The sequence below is a fragment of the Rhopalosiphum padi genome, chromosome 1, assembly GCF_020882245.1.
Source record: "Rhopalosiphum padi isolate XX-2018 chromosome 1, ASM2088224v1, whole genome shotgun sequence".
Classification (NCBI taxonomy): domain Eukaryota; kingdom Metazoa; phylum Arthropoda; class Insecta; order Hemiptera; family Aphididae; genus Rhopalosiphum; species Rhopalosiphum padi.
The window spans coordinates 84,418,647-84,444,849 of NC_083597.1; the positions used below are offsets into that span (position 1 = coordinate 84,418,647).

The following is a 26,203-nucleotide window of genomic DNA, read 5'->3' on the forward strand; positions in this document are numbered from 1 at the left end:
TTATTCTAAATTTAAAACCAACTCATTCATTGTTTCATTCAGGGTCTAGAATTGGGCCAAGTTTACATATCACTTGTCGACTACCTCTACCTGAAAAAAGATGACTGTATAACATCTATTATATTATTTAAAACCACCTCCTAAAAGTCATCTACCTATAGTAGCTACTAGCTACAATATTATATAATATTGTTGCGGTTGATAAAATTACATATAATGTTGATTGCAACTATATAGTACCTATCTATATTATATATATTCCACTATAATAATGTATAATTACAGCTTAAACGGTAATAAATAAATAATAAAACAAAAATACATATTTATAATAATATGTATTATATATGTGTGTGTGTGTGTGTGTGTGTGTGTGTGTGTGTGTGTGTGTGTGTGTGTTTGTTCTAAACGTATAAGATATATTATTGGTACCTATACCAAGTACATGGTATTTTATTATTTATTAATTATATTATTACTTAACGCTTATACGTGGATTGTGGGTAAATACAGTAGCCAGCAGCAGTTTGCCGCGGGTCTATTATATTATAGGTACGTAAAATATTTAAATATAATATCGAGGAGGTTATTCGATGAGATTATTACTATTACATACAATCGAGGAGAGGCGGTCGTTGGTGCGTTGGTGCGCGTGAATGTCGCCGCGGACCGGCCGCAGAGCTGCTGCAGCTAAGCGCGTGCCGCGCGCGCGGCTGGTGGGAGAAATTTAGCTCTCTTCCCTTCGGCCCGACTGTATATATTACATATTTTTTCAACTTGGCGGCAGTTTTCAAGAAATTTAGTAGTGTACCATCGCCACCTACAATAATTATCTTTTTCTTTCGGTTTTGTCGATCCTGACGAGCAGTCGTGCAAATACTTACGCCGTCTCGAAGGTCTAATGCAACCGTGCTGCACAGTATTCCGAACCAGTCCGTCAGCAACGTACTCGCATCACAACAACTTCAACAGCACCTCCACCACCAACAACAATAACAACAAACATTGACGGTTACAAGAATAATACAACACATATTACATCTGTGCTTTTTTATGATATAATATTCACATTGACGGAGGTGACTTGTTCGAACGCAAAATAGACAAATTGCGGTCGTCGAAATTTAATTTGACTTAACGTGACTTCACAATAATATTATTATAAGACCGGGCCGCGAAGACGCACACGGACGGACGAGACAGCAAAATGTTGTACGATCCGCCAAAGACGACCTTGTACGTTTGCACCATACTCCTGCACACTGCCGGTACGTAATAACAATAATAATATGATATTATAATAAATATAATATAATCTTATGCTATTATATATTATAATTACGACAATAACAATATTTTGTACGTCGCATTCCGTAATATTATATTATGTTTATACGCTACATGTTTTATGTGAATGATAATAATATTATACATAGACCATACAAATCTAACACACAATAAAAATATTTGAAAATATGATCTATAGATAATATATATTATTGATAAATGCATAAAATTCTGAGCCCTAAATTTTCAATACTATATAATAAATTATAATGAAATACGAGTGTTCGACGTGACGCATGTGATTCGGCGGTGGCATACCTATTTACAATATTCTTTTAGATTGCGATGAGTAAAACAAAATCTCAATAAATTTTCTGTATTATAGACTGATGACATAAAATCTATTTTTTGATTAAGTCATCTACAATATAATCAATGTAGTAAATCGTAGAAAACTTTTATTAAAACCTTATTACTTTAATCTTGTCACTAAAAATAATAAACCATTAATAACCATGGATTATAAGGTACCGTAGACTTTACAAAATTTGTATTCATTAAATAAATTACTAAAATAGTAAAATATAAAAACAATTAACGTCTAGGGATAATACATATGTTTGATCAACTCTCTTAAATCAGTCACAGTTGGACGTTTGACATTATTTTATTCTGTGCTATTACTATACCTACTATTATTTATACAGACTTACAATTTAATTTATTATTATTATAAAATTGTAATTGAGTATTAATATTGATTTTTTTAGTATAATTATTTCTTTTGAGAACCGGTTTTCACACAGTTTCGTTTTTTCTATTCGCCTGTAATAATTTAGTTTATAATATCAAATGTATAATAGATTCCGTATTACCACCTGCATGATACCTTTATGATATTATAATATATATTATACAGGTATGATGTGTGAATTATTAATGCGTAGGTATCAATAAACATTTTGTTATATGTGTCGTTTCGGTATTTTTATTTCTAATTAATAATGTATTTTATAATAAATAAATATATTATAATATGATGTAACGTGCCTAGAAGTTTGCGTCATAAATCATAATACAATAAATAGTATATAATATACGTTGGCGACAACGATAGTGCGTATAGACCTACGAAATATAACGCGTGTTGTCGCTCCGCGTATCCGTCCGCTGATGCATTAATGCAGTACTTATTTCAGTAATACCTCAAGAGAATTTAAATAATACAAATTAGGGATGATGGATGCTATTGATGTACCTATATACTAGAGTTAAACTCTTTGACAACGCGTGTCTGCTAAAATTGCCCATAATTAATTTAAATTGTTAAGATTAATATTTTGTAGTACAAACCTAAAATAATACGCAAGTGTTTTTTTATTTACTTGCTTTATTTATTATTAACGTATTTGATATGCTATCCCTATAAAATTTGCTGTATGGGAGGGGATGCATACGACAGCATATTATGTACTCTTCTTATTGGATACACCAGTAATAGTATAATATTATGTTATAAGTACTACATTAATATAATATAATAATAATCGATAGTAAAACGTACATTTAAACGATTAACAGCAGTATAATATACATACAGGGTGATTATTTTATCGAAGAACACTTATCATTTTAAGAACTGTTATAAAATGTTTTTGAAAATATTTTGAATTCGTTACAAAATAACATTTTAAAAAGATTTTTTTTTCCTAATAATTTTTTATTTCAACTTTTAAAGTTGTTACTTTTTTGAATGGAATTATACAATTATATAAATTTTAATTTCATATTCTTAAGCAGAATATTTTATTAAGAATTCTGCTATGTAAAAATTTTAAATACATTTTTCAGTGAGCTGTAAGATAATAGTCATTACAAAATGTTAATTTAACTATAATAAATATTATTTTTTGTTGTTAATTACCTACTATATTATTAAATCGGTTTTCAATATCATAATTACTAATTACTAATTTATTAATATATAAAGAGTAATTCTTTTAATAATAAACATTTACTATTTCGAATAGTGTTTTTATTTTTGAAAATATTGTTTATAAGTACTTATTTAAAGTTTAAATGGATTAAGTGGCTACTTCTGCATCCCATATAAGTACTTTGCAAAATGTTTTATTAGTTTGTTAATAAAAACTGTAAATACTTACTGCACTTCAAAATTCTTAGAAATATATCCTGCTTCTGTGTATGAAATAAAAATGTAAGTACATAAAAAAAGTACATAAAAAAAGTAAAATATATAAAAATGATAACAATAAAAAATATTAAAAATATAAATTTTTCAAAAATAATATTGCAGTTTTATAATTACTCAAAATTATGTAAAATTAGATTTTAAAAAACCATTAATACTTTTCGATATGATGAGTTTTTGTTGTTTTAAAAAATCACCCAGTATATTAATATAATGTAGAAGTATATCTTTGTTGGTCGGTCAAAAATTGACTGACCTTTTTTTGACCGTTTGTTTTTTACCCGGTCATTGAGATTATCAATATTTTCTTATTTATATACAATATATAAATTATTTATGTATAATAGGATTTGATCTTATTTTTACTACACAATTATGTTTTAAATTATAGTCAAAAAATTATTTTTCAAATCTCAACAGCTTATTTATATATTAGGTTCAAAATTTAAAAAAATACATTATCAAGTTTAGTGAACACATAATCTAAATTAATTGTTTACATTTAATAAGAATATTTAACCTAATATAACCTAATCAGTAATCTACATACGTTTACCTTCATATAATTTTATATGCATTTACACCATTTATTTTACCTGTACCTAAATATAAATAATTTTTATAATTGTAAAACTATTTTGCCGCAGTTTCATTTCGACGAATTTATTTTTCAAGTAACTTAATATAACTTATAAGTTACAAATTAACAAATTACTTCCTCATTAATTATATTATTATGTATAGTTATACACGCCATTGTAAGGTACCTCGTATAAACTCATAAATAAAAACTCAATAATTGCATAGTAAAAAAAAAATATAAAAATAATCATATAAAATAATACAAAAAAGTTTTTTAAACTAGTTAAAATTATTCTTTGTGTTTAATTAAATAACTACCATTAACCAAATAATCAAACCATTTCATCTGTGGAGGATCGCTTGTCACTCTATACTTAAGACAATAAATTCTTTGTTTGAGCTTATTGTTAATGTATTTATTATAAATTATTTTAGCTTGTTTTCAATACTGGAGAATTTTTATATGTCATCCTCAGTTTTTAGAATTCAGAAAGTATAGAACTATGATCGTTTCAAATAATAAATATTTCACTGTATCTATTTTTATTTTATAAATCACAAATGCATAACTATGTTTTAAAACAAAAATAATTTTATAATTATGCAGCGAAACGAAGTACGATCTTTTAAGCAATACCTAAATGTCCTAAATAGTTAAACGAATACATTTATAGATTTATATAAGAACTTTCAATACAATTTAGTATATTCTAAGTGAAGATAAAAACTATATAAATGCATTAGATAACAATAAAAAATATTTTGTTTTTAATTTGTTTGTCTTATAACTTTATAAGTATATACTCATATGCATAGTAAAAGTTTGAACGATATTTGATTAAATCATACACTTTTAAATTCTGAACACTCCGATGAATGTATTGATTTTACAATGATATGTTTTCTTTTATTTTTGTGTCTATCATCACGTTTTGGAGTAGTAATAGAGCTTTGATTTTTGACATCTGCCACTCTTTGAAAAGGAAAATTAATTTAATTGGTACTTGAGGGGGGGGAGCAAAATATTTCCCGTATTTTTCAAAAGCGTCAGGAAAAACCCTGAAAAGTACAGGAAAACGGAAATTTTTACGCATAACCAGTTTTCGACAAAATCGATTTTTTTATTTTTCTGTACTTAATTCAAAAACGAATCATTGTAAATACTTGAAATTTTCACAAAATGTTTATATTGGTGTTATATATTTACGATTAAATTTTCAAAATATTTGGAATTTTTTTAAACTATTCATAGACCATTAAAATTTTTGATTTTTCTAAATTTTTTTCTGGAAATGCCGATAAAAAAAAATTGGCACACCAACAAAATTTTTAAAATTTAATTTAAGATTTATTATAAGTTATTCTTATTGTAGTAAAAAAAAAATCAAAAATCGTTAGTCACAATTTTTGTTTATAAGCATTAAAAGTTCAAATGTTTACAAAATATGTCAAAATCGCGAAAATTTGTAAGGAATTTTGAAGTTGAAAATTCATAAAATTTTTGTAATTTATATCTAAGGTTAAAAAACTTAACACAAGGTTCTCCGTAACTTTTTCTTCAAATAACTATAAAAAAAAAAAAACCAGCGTCAATATAGAAAAAAATTTATGAAAATTTTATTTTAATTTTATTAATTTTTTTACGAAATCAAGTAAAATAACGATATATTATAATTTAAATATAGGTAATCACTAATCATATAATATATCTTACTAATTATTCTAGACTGACAAATCATCTCCGTTCAGAATCGTTTTTCGTAGGCAATGATACCTGTCGACTGTAATTGCATTCAAATTTAACACGTCCATTACAGTGACCCACTATACAGCAGAGCGATACCCACTTGCCCACCTTTTTTTAAATAAATATTTTTGAAACAAGATGCACTCTAACATAGTAATTTATTGATAAATTATAAAATATTTTTTTTTAACTAGACATTTAATATTATAGTTAATGTTTAGTTTTTATATGCTGTAACACGCTATGAGTTATCTTAAGGTAATATGAACTAACATTATTGGTTTATAATGTATATTGCATATGGTCATGAATCGACAAATTTACAAATTATATTTATTTAAAAAAAAAATAAGTATAATTATTTTTGTACTATAAAAATTATAAAAAAAATTCAACTTAATATACTAATATACAATATACCTACTATTAGTCTAATTTGTTTATAAACAAATAAAGATATTATAAAATATTGTTTATCAGTCTCTTTAATTTTCATTTTGAACTGGGTAAACTTTGATATACTTATACGGAGTAATCTAATAGCAGTAGTTAATGATTTAGAATTCGTAGTTTTAGGGTTAAAGAGTAGAAGATTTATTAAATTAATTATCTATACATTAAATAATAATAATAATAATTGATATTATATTCTTACTCAGTATTATTTTTTCAACGCTACGCTGGTGTATTTTTTATCATTAGTAATTTTATACTAAATTGTTTTCTCCCTCTTTAATAAAGCAAAACATATTATTTTTTTTGTTTTAGTTTTAATTGATTATACATGCAATAATCAGCATAATTAAACTTATCTTAAGCAAATAAACTAATTTATATCAAATTAAATACAATATACGTATAATCACGATTTGATAAGTTGTTTAAGTTCAATTACCTTATTATGTACCTAATTTCAAAATTATATATCTAAAGATCGTTGTCCCAAGAATAATTTAATCGTTTACATTTTAAATACCAATTTTGTTTCACCAAATATGTTTTAGATTCTGAACGGAGTGATGAATGTATTGATTTTACAATGATATGTGTTTTTATTTTATTTTTTATTTTTTGTGTCTGTCATCATATTTTGGAGTAGTAATAATGCTTTGATTTTTCACTTCAGCCCCTCTTTGAAAAGGAAAATGTATCTAGTTGGTACTTTAGGAGGTCAAAAACTTTCCAGTAGTTTTCAAAAGCGCCAGAAAAACCCTAAAAAAGTAACGAAAAAACAGGAATTTTTACGCATAACCAGTTTTCGTCAAAATCGATTTTTTTATTTTTCTGTACTTAAATCAAAAATAAATCATTGTAAATACTTGAAATTTTCACCAAATATTTATATTAGTGTTACCTATTTACGATTAAATTTTCAAAACATTTTGACTATTTTTAAGCTATTTATAGACAATTTAAATTTTCGATTTTTCTAAGTTTTTTTTTTTTGAAATGCTGATAAAAAAATTGGCATTTCAAAAAATCTTTAAAATTTAATACAAGGTTTATTATAAGTTTTATTTATCGAAGAAAAAAAAAATAAAAAATCGTCACAATTTTTGTTGATAGCATTTAAAGTTCAAATATTTAAGAAATAACATGTCAATATCGCGAAAATTTGCAATGAATTTTAAAGTTGAAAATTCATAAAATTTTTATGATTAGTACCTAAGGTTAAAAAAACCCAATAAATGGTTCTCCGTAACTTTTTTTTCAAATAACTGAAATAAAAATTCTAGCGTTAATTAGAAAAAATTGTATGAGAGTATGAAATTTAATTTTTTTCGAAATCGTATAAAATAACGATATATTACAATTTAAACATACGTAGGTAATAATTTAATATATCCTACAAATTATCTTAGACTGACAAATCATCTCCGTTCAGAATCGTTTTTCGTATACAATGATACCTGCAGTCATTGCATTCAAATTTAACACATCCATTATAATGACCTGCTCTCCATTTCTACTATACAGCAGAGAGATACTCACTTGCCCACCTTTTTATTTATTAAGTCATAAGTTACATAAATTATTTATACTAATACATTTTTGTGTTTATTATTATTATCTATTTTTCAATTCTAGCACTGGTTGTCTGGCTATATTTCTATGACTATATCTATAAAAATTAAACAGTAATTAATATATTTTAAACGTATAATATTGTATATTGCTAAAAATGTTGTTACTTTTAAATATAATAAATAAATAAATAATATATTGTTTAACACTGTACTTTTTTATTATTATTATATATTATATATTAGCTAATACTCTTTGCAGCAGTAAAGTGTTCAATCTCCAACTTTGAAGGTGATTTCTGGTAGCTGGATCTAAAATAAAAAAAATCTCATTACTTTTCAAAAATCAATTATTTATTAAACAATAGTAGTTTTAAACTTTTAATAAACAGTAAACAATTAAACACTAGATCAATCAAATATTGTTTACGTTATCACAAGTTCACCTACATACTTATAATAAAGTGTTTTTATACGATAAAGATATAATTAATAATAATTGATCAATTGATAAAAACAATTATATTATTTTTAGGATGATTTTAATACATTTTTTAAGGTCATGTTCTAATTATTTTAGCAATACATAGTATATATTAGTATCAATAAATTCTATGTATATTTGCATACCTACAAAAATTATTGTAGGTACTTATATAGTTCATTATAGATGTTGTAAATTCAAGGTTACTTGTTAATTATTTTAAGTTTTAACTATCAATAATTTCAAATATATTTATATAATAGTATGCTATATACTGTTAGTGTAGTACCTACAAACATATCAGTTTACCGACTAACTGGAAATTCCTTTCCTCTTTCAGCTGTACACTGTACAGATTCTTGTATAAAATGTCCAAATTTCGGACTTTTACCGATTGATTTAACAAAATTCTAGCTTAATATACAAAATAATGTGAATTATGACAAACCTCTGACCATTCTATCTGAATCTTTTACAAACAAAATGATGTTAATTAGTAATAAATATATAATCGAACTACGTTAATTTATAGCAGTGTTTTCCAACTTGGGAGGAGCATCCCTTTCCATGGGGGTGTGTATATATTGCTGTATTCATCACAAAGTAACATTTGTATTTATTTAATTATATTTTATATATATTCAATATATTCAATTTATAGAAAAGAGCGCAAGACATTTATTATGTAGCTTATTGCTTATATAATATATATGTAATCATAATGATCATTAACATGTATAACATAAAATCCAACTTACTATTTTATTTTCTGAGTGGTACCGAATACCGATGTATGAGTAGTACGTGTATTATAGTTTTACAATAACGTGTATAAAAAAAAATTGATTTGAGATTTGAGTCCATTTTCATATTTTGATAAAATATTGATTTAATGTTCATTATCGAGGGTCGTTTCTGATAAAATATTCTAACTAATTGATACCTTAAATTGTCAAAAGTAAAAACTGATTAGACAAAATCAATATTGTTTTTTATGTAATTCAAAAAGTATATAGGTATGAACTTGAACTTTTATTTTAACTATATATATTATTATTTTAAAGACTAGGTATGTCATTTTCAAAATATGTTTGCTCATTTCCTAATATTTATAAAAATTTAACATTTTCTACTTTATTTAATTTTTCTAAGATTTATATTTTTATTTTTGAATAAAGCGTAAAAATTAAAAAAGAAAGTTTTTTACAAATTGTTTTTATAATAATTTAAAATTATTTCATATAGCCACGGCCCACTAAAATAAATAGCAACAATATTTTTGTTATTATTGTTTAAATTTAGTATTTTGATTAAATTCATAAAATTACGAAAATTTACAAATAATTTTGCAGTTAACAATTTATAAAAGGTAATAAATAAAAGGTGCCTCATAACTCATAAGTACATCATATACTGGATTCGAGAAATTTAAAATATTTATATAAACACGATTTTATTTATAGATGTCGTAGACCATATGGAAAATTAGTTTTTTTGCAAAAAGTCTAGGCTCTTTGCAATGGGATAGCCCGTTTGCAAACTACTTATTATTTTTCCAAACAGCCTGCTAAATTTCAGGCTCATTGCATACAGACTAACAGAAGTTAGGCCTTTTAAGAACTACAATCATTTTATAGTAAAAATAATTTTAATTATTTTATTTTAATTTTTAAGGGTTATTGATAATAACACAGTACAATATATGTAACATAAATGTAACATGTAACATTATTCATTACTTTTAATTTTGTAAAATAGTTATGTTTATTTCATAGACATACTAATTTTTAGATTTTCTTTTAACTTTAAATTTTAAATCATTTTAAGACTTTTGTAAGTGACTTGTCATTAATGACACAAACAATATCTGACTTGACCTTTTGCACATATTACTTAGCTGTAATAACACCCACTAATTTGGTTTTATTAAAGTCAGAGCTATCAGCGACAGCTATCATACTATGTTGGTCAATACATACTATTTTTTTTAAACTAGTTAGGTACCTAGAATCTACTTGGTTTATTTACAACTTTGAAAAGAACAGTATTATAAAATATCACCTATGCAAGAAAATAAATAAATAAATCTATAATAAATTAAAATCTGTAACTATTTCAATATTTTAGTAATGGAGGTATTATAATAATAGTATAATACCTCAAAAATTATTATAACTTACTATGTGTAGGGAATACTAAGTCAAGTATTTATGTTTTAAAATTCAAATATGATTGTTAATTATGACTGAATAATAATATACTGCAATATTATACCTACTGCAATAAATGCGATAATAACAATATAAATCCCTATTGACCCTACTATAAGTATGATATTAATATTCACTTACTCTTACATAATCTACTCGTATATTTTAATAATCATATTTTTCATGATTTGAAGTTTTATAAAAGAATGTGTTAAAATTTCTACAACAGGATGACTTAGTACTTGCTGCGCTAGTAGAGATGATATCTTACAAAAGTGTATACAAAAATAGAATTTTATATAATGGTAGGTAATTGAATGTAATAATAATATTTATAATACATTTTGCACATCAATATAATATGATAACAATCAAACCACTTGTCAAATATTCAACAACTGTACAAAATTAATAAGTAATAACTTATTACTAATAACTAATAAGTAATGAATAATAATGTGACATGTTACATTTATGTTACATATATTGTACTGTGTTATTATCAATAACCCTTAAAATAAAATAATTAAAATGATTTTTACCATAAAATGATTGTAGTTCTTAAAAGGCCTATCTGCTGTTAGTATGTATGCAATGAGCCTGAAAATCAGCAGGCTGTTTGGAAAAATAATAAGTAGTTCGCAAACAGGCTACCCCATTGCAAATAGCCTAGTCATTTTGCAAAAAATCCAATTTTCCATATGGCCTACGACATAGACATTTTAAATAAATTATACATTTAAAAAATGAATAATGACGTTAATTATTTTGTTATTATTAAAAAAAAAATTATCCATAGAGGCTTAGAACTTTGGGCAACACCCGTCACCCATTTGCGTACACATTTATTTTTTTACGATTCTATTGTGCACGCAAATGTACAACGTGTTTACACACATAAATTACCTGTGTTTAAATAACCTAAAACGTAGAATTTTTTTGCGTACATACTATACCAAAACGTCCAAAACTAAAAAAAATGTACAAAGATAATTATTGTATTTAAATGTTTTGTAAGATTGTTTTCAAGCATTGTCTTTCTCACTTTTACAGGCAACTGATTATCAAATTTTTAACTAAAATAGGTACGCATAAAGAAAAATATCTTAATTTAAAATGTAACCGAATTATCACTACCAAAAATTGTAGCTAGATTATAATCGATTCAATTAAGTAATACGTGTATTTTATCGAAACGTTTAAAATAAATTATATTATTATCTAGCATTAAATACAGTAATTTATAATTTATTCTAAATTGTAAATGAGATTTAATAGTTATACACTTGTACGCAAACGAATTATCAGTTTACAGATATGAAATTGTGAACTGTAAAATGAATGCGTGAACGAGTATCGCTGGAAACTTTTACGTAAGTTCGTAGGTATATAGGTATTTTGAATTTTATATTATATTTTACGCAATGGCATTATCAAAATATGTAGATTAATTTCAAGAAATTACCTATTTATAATTCCATATACTTTTTTACACAGTCTTATGGTAAGATAGGATTGACTTAAAAGTTATCATAATTATTATCATAGGTATATGGTATAAATATACGAATATACCTATATTATACTAACTGTTTTTGAGCACTTCATTGTCCGTAAAAAACGCATTCATCTGTTGTTTAATGCTATAACGTTAAATGCTTTGAAACTGCTAATAACTAAATTATTTACTATTTATGAATTATTATTTTATTTTACTATTACACATTATGAAATCAGAAATCATATAATTTATTATAAAAACATGTATTTTTAGAAAAGAAAATTATATTGTTTTTTTTTTTAACAATGTTATAATAATACTATACATTTTTATTAACATTTAATTTATAAATATTATATTATATTATAAATGTCAATAAATAATAATAAATGTATAATGTAGTAGTATCATATATGGTGTTTAGAACAAAAAATACGTACATGCAATTAAAAAAAAATGTAATACATTTTTTTTTTTTAATTATATTAATTTTATTAATTTTGGGTTTAGAATACAAGTTGATAGATCAAAATTACTTGAAAAAAAATTGATTATTTCGAAAATGATATTCAAAATAGGGGTTGTCATTAAGAACAATGAAGTTGTATCGCTCATGCGCAAAATATACGAGTTAAAAAAATTGTAAGTCATAGGAATTTATAATCCATTAGTCTAGTTTAATGTCCGCAAACAGATTTGAAAAATATTTAGAGGGTAATGAGTGATAAACTGTATCCGGTTTCTACGATTACACGGTATATAGATTACTTATCATGATTGAATATTAATAGTATAATAAAATTAATATTTTTGATAAAAATTAAATTAACCTGTAAAATAAATTATAAATTTAAAAATAGTAATATCAGAAAACGAAGAATGAAATCTACTTATTGATATAGACTTACGGTCTCCGTTCAGAATCGTTTTTTTTTAATATACAACAATAAATTATTGAATTTAAATTTAACACATCTATTTTATCTCGACGACTACTATATAGCAGAGCGATACCCATTTGTCTTAGTAGTATATATACAAATTTAAAATACATCATTATATTAATAATAATAGTTGTTAAATAACACTAAGAATTAGAATTATAATACTTTCCTTCACACGATACATAAAACAAAAAAAAATTTGTAGTTAGGTTCAATTAATGAATTATACCTAGATGAATAACAAAATTATTTGATGTATATTTTATTTATTTTATATAAATTATTCTCTACTTTACAGAATTTTCTTTCAAATAATAACTATCGTAATTTTACATCACTTATTGTGCCCTCCTTTTTTCTGTATTTTTTTTTTACAAAACAAAAATAAGACTGTGTCATGTAAAAGAATTAAATTTGCGGTGAGTTTAATGAAATCAGAGATTTCAAATCAATCTAATGAGTTTGAAATTGTTCAAATCATCTAGAATGTCCAAAAAAAAGTTTTATTATCAAAATCTATTTGTCGATGATTATTTTGTAGGTACCTACATTATAAAAATTAAAATAGTCTGTATTATTTGATGTTTAAGCTTTAAAGAATTGTATTAAAATTTGAAAATGTGATGACTGATGAGGATTTGCTTGTGATAAAACTTTTAAATTGATTTTTCCTTTTATTTGTGAATATTCATAATAAATCTAATGTTTATGATAATTTTTTAAAATTTTAGCAAATAAGTTTGATAATTTAATAAGTATAAGGTTTCTCATAAGTTGTTCACAATGATTTTCTCTTTTGTTATAAAAACTTAAGTCATAGACTCGTAGAAACTAGAAACATTATTCTATTATTATTTAAATAATCATTTTCTAATTTCTATACAGAATGGAAATTTCAAAATATTTAGACTAAGTTTGTGTTATTTATAGGCATATTGATTTTAAGTGGAGTAATAAATAAATTGATTTAACAATGATGTGTTTGGCTGTATACTAGTTGCGGTCATGGATGATTTTTGAGTTAAGTACAGTGATAATAAAATGAGTTAAAAAATTTAGAATTGAAATTATATATTAGTATTAATTAATATAATACTATAATGAGTATACCTAAAAAATTTAATTTGAAATTTGAAGCCCAACGTTTTTAAGTAGTCCAATCTGGAGATTGTTTTTGTGTTTTGTATGTACAAGTTCCATGCTTTTATATTGATAAAACATTTTTACTTGAACAAAAAGCTATTGAATTTAATACAATAAGTATAACTTTTATACAGTAAAACCTGGATAAGTCAAAATAAATGCCATTCCCTTGCGAAAACCCCGATTACTTGAAAGAAAAACTATAAATAATCCAAATTCGAAATATAAGCAGAAAATGACAGATAATTTTTATAATCATTTGTCTAATCTGCTTGTGGGTTCCGATAATTCAACTTAATCTTGTTTATTATTATATTTTTCATTCGGTATTGTCAGTTACGATTTTGCGATTGAACCGATATGTGTACGGTGGTATTAAATGTAAAAATTATTAATTATTTAATCATATTTTTTTAATTTTTTATCATACATTTTTGATAATAATTTTAAAACAATACTAATAACAATAGGTACACTCTGTAATTATATGTATAATATACTAATTACTAATATTATAACAATATAATAATTAAAAACTATAATATACGTACATATATTTTAAAAACTCTTGAAGTAGAATTTTTTTTCTAAAATAATACTATAATTGCTATTTAAAAATATTTAAGATATACAAATATAGTTATTTTGATAAGCATTTGAAGTTCAAATGTTGTCAAAATCACAAATATTTACAAATTATTTTTTTCAATAAAAATGTATAAATTGTTCAATTTTTATAACCAAGGGTTTAAAATGTATAATGACTAAATAGAGTTAAAATAAATATCATGAATTCATACTTAAACCAATAAACCTTTTATAAACATTTTAGTATAATTGTTTTATAGACATTTGGAAAAAACTAGATTTTTAAACAAAGAATAACAGTTAGTAATATCTTATTGTAGGTAATTCAAAAATATTTGTTGTGTGAAATAAAAACTTTTATACTAATATTATTATATTTTGAGTACACAATATAATTTTCCAAAAATTTAAATCAATTATATTGCTTATTTATATTACGAGCCTTTTTTATCAAACAGCTCTACAGTAAGATAACACAGAGTTACGAAGTAATTACAATAATATTAATACAATTATGAATAACAAATAGATGATATAGTTATTTACAAATTAAGAAAAATTAATAAAACAATTAGCAGGCAAAGGCATATAAAAAATAAAAGATATAATATTTCAGGTTATGACTTATACTTTATTCATAAGTTTTAAGAATCTATTTCAGAATTGATTTTTTAAACTTTTTTACCATTTTTTAAAGCATCGACTTTAATATTTAAAGGTAAGAAATTATAGAATTTAGAATGTGGCCCAAGAAAATTCAAGAATCTCTGACCAAGACTTTAGTTTTTACAAAAACATTTTAGGCTTCATACGCTCTCTGTTCTCTTTCCTCTTTAGTCTTTTTCACAATTTGTGTATGTTAAACCCAATTATCTAAGTATTTTACTATCCACATAACTGATACTTTTATAAACAGAAGCATTACTAAGAGAACATTAAAAATTGTAAAATTGAGATTATATGAGCCTTCTAAGTTCTAATACTCGTTAGAATTTATTAAAAACCAATCATTACTTACATTTTTGTAATGTAACTTCTATAGTAATTTTGTTTTTTTTTAGGTACAAATAAAAAATCTTTATTTTGCGAGAACAACACATCGTGTATTAGTTGTTTGAAGCTTGAAATATTTCATTTTGAAATAATGAAAACGTGAAATAGGTTTTGATTTTTTTTTAATACAAATATTGATGATAATTATTTATTAATTAATAATATTATAGTCTATAAACTGTAGCTATTAATATATGGAATGAGTATCGTGGTCGACAATACTTGAAAAATGTCTATATTAGGGTCTTGTTTTCGTCTATAGAGGTATAGTGAAACGTATTTTTTCTTCTTATAGGAAATAGGAATGGTTTATACCTAGTCGTTGACGATACAATGATGCCACGATAGTACTATATCATTGTGACTAAATACAAGTTATAAATATATGTATACTGTATAGGTATATATAATAATTTTATTAAAATATTAAATAAAATAAAATATAATACTTCATGAAATTTTCAAACACTAGCCACACACAACCGATATTTAAGGGGTTTAATATAGGCAATTTTAATGAAACTTTTTTAGAATAATTATAATTTTGAAATACTGATTCAAAATATTTTAAAATTTTTCCCATGTCAGTACCAACAATGATTGATAGTTTTTGTGTAATAATTAGATTATATAAAAAACAGGTTAATGCTGGACAAACTTACATTATTTAATATTTAGTATTTACCGTAGATTTACCCTATGTCCCTATGTCCATACAACTAAAAAGAAAAGAACTATATTATAAAGGACATACGTAAACTGCGCCCGACAATTTGAAGCTCAGTATTCACCTGAAGTATTGGCTCAAACATTATTAGAACCAACTTTAACCACTAATGCATGCGAGTCTTTTCATTCTCACTTTATTAATTCTAGCTTTTATATAACTCATCCAAATATTTTCATGTTCATAGAAAAGTTAAAAAAAATTCAAATAGAAACATAATATACCTATCAAACTAAATAGTATAAATGAACCCTTTAAATACCAAAAATTAAAATTCCAAAACAAAAAAAAAACGAGAAAAGTTACAAAATTTAATTAATAAGTTTAATAGTGGTCATTGGTCAAGTTTCAATTAATTGCGATCATGTATCAATAATATGCTATTATTTGCAAGCCTGGGATAATTTTAAACTGAGTTAAGTTAAGTTAATAGAAAATTTTTTGATAAGTTAATAGTTAATCTAATTTTTATTTTAACTCGGTTAAGTTATTATTTCTTTTTTGTGTATATGTATAAATACTAAATATCCAGTAATATGGTTTGAAATTACTATTTATGTGTAGTTGCGTACTGCGAGAAACGAGAACGAAAAATCAACCGCCAAGAACTATTTTGGTTATTTATGATGAAAATATTTTATAATATTATATTCTTGTTTCTTGAGAATTGTATATATTTTGTGATTTATACGTTGTACCTTTCAAGGGCGTCCATCTTTGAAAATACAGGGAGGGGACACTGTATATTTGCAATAATATTGACCATTATTCTGTTAACCTGTAAATTGCTATATGTAAGTTCACGTAGAACAATATTTTATGACTGTATAATATATATACAATAGTATTTATTAATTTATCAGTGGCGGCTCGTTGATAGGGGTGATGGGGCGGTCGCCCCGCTTCTAAAATTATTATTTATTACTAATTTATAAATTTAATATAAAATTTCAAATTTATATTGGAATATAATATTATTGTCAAAAATAAAAATTAATTTTCCTATATTTACACTAATAAATATTATGAAAACATTATCAGATAATGGGAGCTTACAATTTCTGAGAAACGATGACAAATAACAATTTGCCGAAATCCGCGAGCAGCGAATGCAATCTTGGACGATGTTAAAGTCGCCTGTCATAAACTCATAACTATGAACGGAATACAAAAACTAAGAAGGGGGAACACAATAATAACACTGCCGCTGGGGCGATGATTGTAATCGCCCGATGCCCCGATATGCACGGATTCCGAACTTGCGTGTGTTTATTATTTACTTTTTGCCGTCGTTACTCATCGTAATCAATTATTATTTTATTATTTCATTATCATTATACATGTATTAAATTAATTTAACTATTATTAATATTATTTGTGTTCAATACTTTTCATAAATAAGAAATTTTATATCGCCCTACCACTTTCAAAGCACACGAGCCGCCACTGTAATTGATCATAACTATATAATTATTTATTAAATAAATTAGAGTTGGTAGTTCAATTTTTAATAAAATGTAAAATATACAACATAAATAATTCACTTTATTATTTAATTCTATAAGTGTCAATAACTTAACTTAATACAATAACTTACTATACTAGAATAAATACTTAAAATATAGTATAGATAAACATTAAAACAAAAACTGTAAATTCCTTTTGTTTTTTGAAAATTCGTCCACTACACCTTGAATTAAATTTAAATCATCAATTTTCTGTCTATGTATACTAAGTATACATAGACCAGGTAGTCGCTGCTCCGTTATAGTAGACCTTAACCACGTTTTTACACGGCGAAGCGTACTAAATGATCTTTCGATCGTACATGTGGTTGGAGGTATGGTCATATAAATTATGATAAATTTTTTAACAGATGGAAAAAATTCACAATCCTTGAGATAGTAAGAAATATTAGACTCCATTAATTTTAGTTGAATTTTCAGTAATATGCCAGTAATTATATCATTCTTCTATAAGATTATCAATATTGTATAAATCCTTTATGTTTTTAGAATACATATTATGAAATCACTTTTGCTTAATTTTATTACTTCTGATGGATGGAAATTTCTTATTTTAAATACGTGATAATTGATAACTAATAACGATAATACCAATGGTAAAATCACAGTAAAATCGATGATAATATAATAAGTTATTCACTATTCAGCAATCACATTAAAATCATTCGACGTATTTTTCTTATACCACAGACTAAGATCCGTGTCTATATAAATAATAATAATATATATAATAGTATAATAATTATATAAATGTATAATAGACACGGAAAAGCCAGGGACATGTCCCCCTTGCCCCCCCAGGGACGCCCTTGGTACCTTTTACCCATATCATATTATATATTAGTTATTACTTTATTAGGCTTGGATCACACTATGCGTTTTGTCGGTTGCCGACTAACAAGAGCCGATCGGTAATTGAACCGCAACAGCCAAAATAAAATAGGTTTAAATATAAAACGCGTTATCAGGGCCAGACTAGACCGATTTGCGGAACCGATTAAAAACCGTCTGGAAGCGACCGCAACGTGTTGCGGCCCAACCGAACAAAACAAACTGAACCACCGTATAACATGTTGGGTAGTTTGATTTTCATGATTATATTATATAACTTATAATATTAGATACATTTCGTTGAAATCAAAAATCAGTTTAAAATTAAAATTTCAAATTAAAAACGATTCCCGCGCTTTTTAATCTCGTTTATATGGATTCGGTTACCGATAAAACGCACAGTATGATCGGTCGTCCCGATTGCGGTAGATCGGGATAGTATTTTTCGGTTGCCGACAAAACGCAGTGTGATCCAAGTATTTAGTATTTACTATTAACTAGGTATTAAATACTATTATTATTATTACAATATGCCCGTATGCCGCGGTATAGAATGCTACACATACATAATATATTTAATTAAGTTATTTTTATAAAACAATTCTAGTTAATAGAAACAAGAATTCAATTTAATTAAATTTAATTAATTCTAGTAAATGTTTATGTATATATTTTATGCAATATGCATCGTAAATCAATAATAATTTTATTATATTTATTATTTAATTATTTATAAAATAACGTAACTTGGATTTGATTAAAAATAACTAGTTATTTATTAAGTTAATGTCAATAAAAATTAATTAAGTTAATGAAAATTAAATTTAAAAAAGTTAAAATTAACTCAACTTTAACTTTTTAACTCGTTTATGCCTAGGCTTGATTATTTGTAATATTTGTAATTATTTTACTTTACTAAATTTTAATTTTAATTATTCGTATTATATGGCTGTAACAAATTAAGCATACATTAAAAATAATTTTGCAAAAATATAGGTGGCTATTGATTTTTAAAATATTATCCTTATATGATTTTGTGTTTACCTGTACTTAGGGCGCAGTTTACAATCGTCCATTATAAACTGTCTCATACCGTTTTAATTGTTTATTATCAATGCCTAATAACTATCAATAAATAAATGAATCTACAAATAAATAAATTTGATTGTCTTTAAGCGTTTAAGCTATCATCTTTATGTATACCGAATGGTAAAATTTGCTAAGGCTACTGTAATCTGTCTCCGTAAGTTTATCTTGAGGCAAAACTATTTTCATGGATAAATGACAGGTGGTGTTGAGTTTTATTAAGTCCATACAGATGTTTATTTTTCTTGACACAAATATTTATATTTATACATAGGAAACGGATTTAAACTCTCTAAAAAACAAGAAAAATATGATTTAATGAACTCATAACAGTCATAACAGAATCTCTTAAAATTATTTTTAACATGCTAAACACTCGCAATGGGGCTGCATTTCAGAAAACCAAAGAGGCAAAATGCTTAAAAAAATAACCGAAAATACACCTTACATATTCATAAGTCCAAAAGGCCCCACTTACTGGCCACAACACCATAACAGACACCCTGATATACTCGACTTCTTTTTATCGTCACTACCTAGACACATAAAACATTCTGTTAGCAATCTAAATGACCTAAGTTCGGATCACACTCCAATCCTTCTAACTACGATTGCATCAATTGAACCAACTCCTCCACTTCCATCATTATCTCAAGGTCCAATCAAATGGGACAAATTTTCCGAAATTATGCAAAGCACAACTTACTTAAATATATCCCTTAAAAATAAGAATGATATAGAAAGCGCTGTTCAGAATCTTGTAACGTCAATTCAAACTGCTATATTTAAATCCTCACACCCAATAACAAAATCAAGTAAACACAATACAAGCAATCAATCTCTACCTATAAATATTACAAATCTGATTTCTGAAAAACGGCGTGCCCGTTCTAGATGGCAAAAATATCACTATCCATCTGATAAAAAATTGTATAACCACTTAGCAAACACTATAAAAAAATTAATATTAAAACATAAATCTGAATACTTTAAAAATAAATACCAATCACTAAACCAAACGGACGGTTCTCTTTGGAAAACAACTAAAAATTTACTTAGAATAAAGGAACAACTGCCTCCCATAACAGACTCAGACGGCTCCTTGGCCATCTCCGATATCGAAAAAGCCAATCTGTTCGGTAAACACTTATCGACAATTTTCACACCTCACGCTGATATAATACCAAACTCTGACCACTCTGAAACCATCGAACAATTTATCAACAGCCCTCTTCCTATGTCATTACCAGCTAAACATACCTCGCCAAGTGAAATATTATTTTTAATTAAAAAATTAAAAGATGGGAAATCACCTGGCCACGACCTAATTACTAATAAAGTTCTGAAAAATCTTCCTCGCAAACCCATTCTACTAATTACTTTTATCTTCAACGCTATGCTAAGACTATCATATTTTCCGCTAATATGGAAGTTGTCAACTGTAATACTTATACCAAAACCAAATAAACCAAAGACTCTAGCCACCTCCTACAGGCCGATAAGCTTACTCCCAACTCTAGCAAAACTGTTCGAAAAAATAATACTCAAAAGAATCAGACCTATTATGCAAGCTCATACAGTTATCCCAAACTCCCAATTTGGCTTTAGAGCAAAACATTCCACTGTCCACCAAATTCATAGGTTGACAGACAAAATATCATCATCCTTCGAAATGAAGCAATTTTGTCCTGGTGTTTTCCTGGATGTAGCACAGGCTTTTGACCGTGTGTGGCATGATGGCCTACTATACAAACTCAAACTTTTTCTACCTGCGCCATATTATCTAATTATTCGCTCATATCTCGAAAACCGCTCGTACCAAATCCGATATGGCAGCTCATACTCACCACACTTTTCCATTAAAGCCGGTGTGCCCCAAGGCAGCGACCTTTCTCCTGATCTATTCAATATTTACACGGCTGACATACCAGTTTCAACTAACACCACCTTGGCTACTTACGCAGACGACACCGCAATATTTTGTGCTAATAATGACCCTGGCGAAACATCCAATTGTTTACAAACACACTTAGATTCTATTGACAACTGGGCAACCAAGTGGCGAATAAAAATAAATCCAGACAAATCTGTTTATGTACCATTTACTTTAAAAAGAACAGAACCCCCACCTGTTCACTTTCAAGGTACTCAAATACCATCATCTTCAAATGTCAAATATCTCGGAATTACCATTGATAAAAGACTAACCTGGGGCCCACACCTTAAACAAAAAAGAAAAACACTCAACAGCCGCCTTCACCTACTTCGTCCGATTTTAAAGTCAAAACTACCAGTGCACACCAAACTTATAATGTATAAATCTCTCCTGCGTCCAATATGGGCATATGCAATCCAAATTTGGGGCTGCGCAAAGCCGTCCCAAATTCGCACGATACAAGCATTCCAGTCCATTACCCTCCGTATGATAACGTCTGCTCCTTGGTTTGTTTCCAACTCTTCACTGCACTCCGACCTAAAAATTGAGTCAGTTGACCAACTAGCCACCAAACACTACAGATCCTTCTACTTCAAACTACCTTCCCATGCTAACCCGTTAGTATCACAAATCTCATCTACTCAACCCATAAATCCCATCTATAGGCTCAAAAGAAAATATTGCAGAGATTTGTTAATCTAAAATAAATTCACGTTGGGTTCCATCACTGGTTGGCCTCCCTCTTCAAGTTATTCAAGTTAAAAATGTACATAAATTATCAAATTTACTTATTGTGATGTTAAACACAGATTGTAAATATTTCATTTTTCAATAAAAAAAAAAAAAAAAAACATTGAAAAAATGTATTTAATTATTTATATTTTTATTAATAGGAATTAATTAATTATATCTATTTCGTAATTTTCTTGTTACACTGAAAATTATTTTCAAAAAATTAACATACAATTTAGATAGATACATTCGTTATACTTTTACCTTATGTTTCATAATAACACTGTATAATCAGGCTCTGCTTATTTTTTTATCGAATTTTATCAATCCCTTCATAAAAATGATTTAAAAACCTAAAAAATACATTAAAAATGAAAAATTTAAGTTTCATTTTTTAATTCCTTGAGGTATGAAATGAACTTTGTGTTTGGAAAGCAATGTTTTCAAACATTTAGAAAAAAATGGAATTTGCATTTAAAATTTTTTTTAAATTGCATTTAATCTGTTCCCTATTTATAAACTATTAACTTTATACTATAAGGTATTAAGCATTGACTAAGTTATTATTTTTGATTATGTATACAATTGCATAACTAAATAATTTTTTATATTTTTTATAAAATCTGAATAATTTTAACACAAAAAATTAATTTTTTTTAGGTATAATTATTTGTACAACGATTCAACCAGATATTAACCCTACACCTCCATTAGAATTTCCATCAGATGGATTACATGTAAGGATCATACAAGCACCTGAACCTTATAATTTAACTAAGCCACCAATGTTTTATTTTGGAAATGAAACAATAACGGATGGACCAATTAACAAACTTCAAGAAGCAATTGAAAGCAAACTTAATGATGGAATATTAAAACCGTCTTCACTACCTATCAATGTCATTGCTAAGATATCAGAAAATTATACTGAAAATTATATTGAAAATAAATATTACAATAATCACATTGATAGCTGGACATCAATAGCATTAACATTAATTGTTCTTATAGTTCTAGCAGTCATGGTGCTGGTATGTTCTGCACTATGTTTGAAAAGGGTACAAAAGTGAGTATCATAATGTATTAGATGATACAAATAAATAAACGAGTATAAGAACATTAATTACTTATTAGATTATAGGTGAATAAATAGGATTATTATCTGTTTATAACATTTATAACTCATCTCTCTGATTATACGTTTATATATCTTATTATTTATTTTTACTACATAGCTATAAGGTAATTATTTTAAGTAAGTTTTATTTCAAATATTTGTCTAAATTAATAGATAAATTAAGTAATTAAAAGACTAAATCATAAATACTTGTCCATGACTATTATCTTTTTTTATTGAATTTTTATTTAAAAAAAAAAATGGACAGAAAATATAGGAATAAATAAAACTCCATGAATACAAATGCAGGAAATGGTAAATGATTGGATAAATAAGAATTAAATATATTATAATAAATTTGTTATATTATGAAATCAATCAGAGTTGAACTTTATCATTTTAACATCATATAATTTATGATTTACAAGGTTTGAAAAGGAAAATTGCAGACATAATTTATTTTTGTAATGAAAATAGTTTTAACTAAAAAAAAAAATAATAATAAGATAATAAGGACTAATAAGTTTCAATTATTTATTTTTCAGCTTGAAGATATCAAAACGACAATTGCTGATAGAAGATTGTGACGATTCTGTAATGAAAGATTTAATACACATTCAGCGTGTATAAATGATTTGCCATAAATAAATAAATATACATCAATAAATGCAAATATGTATTCTATTTAACTGAATGAAAACATAAGACTAAACTAAAACAATTAACAAACATTTATATAAATGTATTCAATGATTTCAAACTAGCAATAATGATTTATTTTTTCTTAATTATCAATGGTCCAACATTGTCCTTTTGTTCAACATTGTACTTATTATGAGCACCATCACATAAAGGAAATTTAGAGCTTCTCCAACAACGACAGAATGCTGTACTTTCACCTAACTCTTCAATGTCAAAACCATCAACCACTTTTGGAGATTCTTTTTTAATGGACGGGTTAACAGGCTAAAAAAAAAAATGAACTAATAAAAACAAAAAAATAATTTGAAAATATAATATTTACATGTCTTGGTTTGACAACTCTGTATGAAAGGTAACATATCCCGCCAATCGTAGCATAAAACGGAATTAATCTCACTATATCTTTACCTATAAAATACAATTATATTAGGTAAAATTAATCAAAATATGTTATTAATTACATACATAGGCGCAATTTCAATACAAAAACTGAGGGTGCTTAAGCTCTACATTTTCCGGGCATAGTGTTGAATAGCTACTGATTGTAATATTATAAAAAAGTATTTGAGGGTGCTACTTTTAAAATTGGGGGTGCTAATACCACCTAAGCACCCCCCCTTATTTGCGCCTATGATTACATATATATTTAATCTGTTGAGAATAATTTAAGAGTACTGAACAGTAAATTATAACATTTAAGTTCTATTTTGGGTTTTATAAATTTAATAAATTGTAAGTGGTTATATTTTAATTTATAAGAACATATTACAATATACTTATCATAATAAAATAATTAGTTAACATAATCTCATATAAAGTTTTTGAATTAATCTGAGAATTGGTAAAAGTATTAAATAGAAATAAGATCAATAAGAATTACAATCTTGTTTAAAAATAATTATTAGCTTGCAAAGATTTTGAGTACTCAAGTATTTTATTTCTACATATAAGTATAAAAAATATATTTCTGTCGCTTAATTAATAGTCTGGATTTAATTCACGTAAGTTAATCGTAGGGCCAAATAATAAGTTAAAACGTTTATTGTAATAATAATAATTCTGTTCATTGTAAATATTAAGAATCAGTTTTTAAGACTGTTAATTATCATTAATCAATATCTGCACATCAAACATGCATTGTTAATTAAATCATTATATCATACTTACCACCTAATTTGAAAATACCAAGAAATGAATTTGGCAATGGTAAATTGGCTAGATAATTAGCTAAATGAACTTTCACTAAGTTGCTACTGAATTCCATTTTATTAAAATGACGACACTTCTGTAGTTTTAAAATTTAATGTGACAAAAATATTATAAAAACCAATGCAAGGTAATGTTTAAAAGCATTAGACAATTAAAGATTTTATTTTTAAAACGATAGATGTCCTGATTTGTAAATACCTAATAATCACTTCAGTATACACTAAGCGGAGCACTTAAGAAATTAATTTACCTTTCAAATTCCAATTTTCCAAATACTGAATGTTGAATGTTCTGATAATAAAAAAGTAAAATAATAATTTAATGGTTAAGAAAAATGTAATATATTTTTACTTCAGTGTGGCAATGTGAACATTTATTTTTGTGCTTACATAAATGATAATATAACAATTTAAAATCGAAAATCGTGAAACAGTAAATACTAAATAGGTAGTTTACTGTAGTAATGCGAACAATTATTTTAATTATTTAATATTTAATACAATTCTTTATTTTAAATGTATTGATTTTAAGTTTTAACAATAAATATACAACTTACTATAAT

The 26,203-nt window shown here is 25.6% G+C and overlaps 2 protein-coding genes across 2 annotated transcripts; one reads left to right on the forward strand and one right to left on the reverse strand.

The window, feature by feature from the left end:
- Positions 1–691: 691 nt before the first annotated feature.
- Positions 692–24,403, forward strand: LOC132928318 (uncharacterized). The gene is made up of 3 exons (XM_060992942.1): positions 692–1,268; positions 23,274–23,679; positions 24,276–24,403. Exons 1-3 carry the CDS (start codon positions 1,208–1,210, stop codon positions 24,358–24,360), a joined length of 552 nt encoding a protein of 183 aa, XP_060848925.1. The 5' UTR covers positions 692–1,207; the 3' UTR covers positions 24,361–24,403.
- Positions 24,394–26,032, reverse strand: LOC132928394 (CDGSH iron-sulfur domain-containing protein 2 homolog A). Its single transcript, XM_060993067.1, has 4 exons — positions 25,892–26,032; positions 25,600–25,717; positions 24,755–24,840; positions 24,394–24,696 (listed from the first exon to the last, which is right to left on the reverse strand). The coding sequence occupies exons 2-4, from the start codon at positions 25,694–25,696 to the stop codon at positions 24,505–24,507; spliced, it is 375 nt and encodes a 124-aa protein (XP_060849050.1). The 5' UTR covers positions 25,697–25,717; positions 25,892–26,032; the 3' UTR covers positions 24,394–24,504.
- Positions 26,033–26,203: the final 171 nt, after the last annotated feature.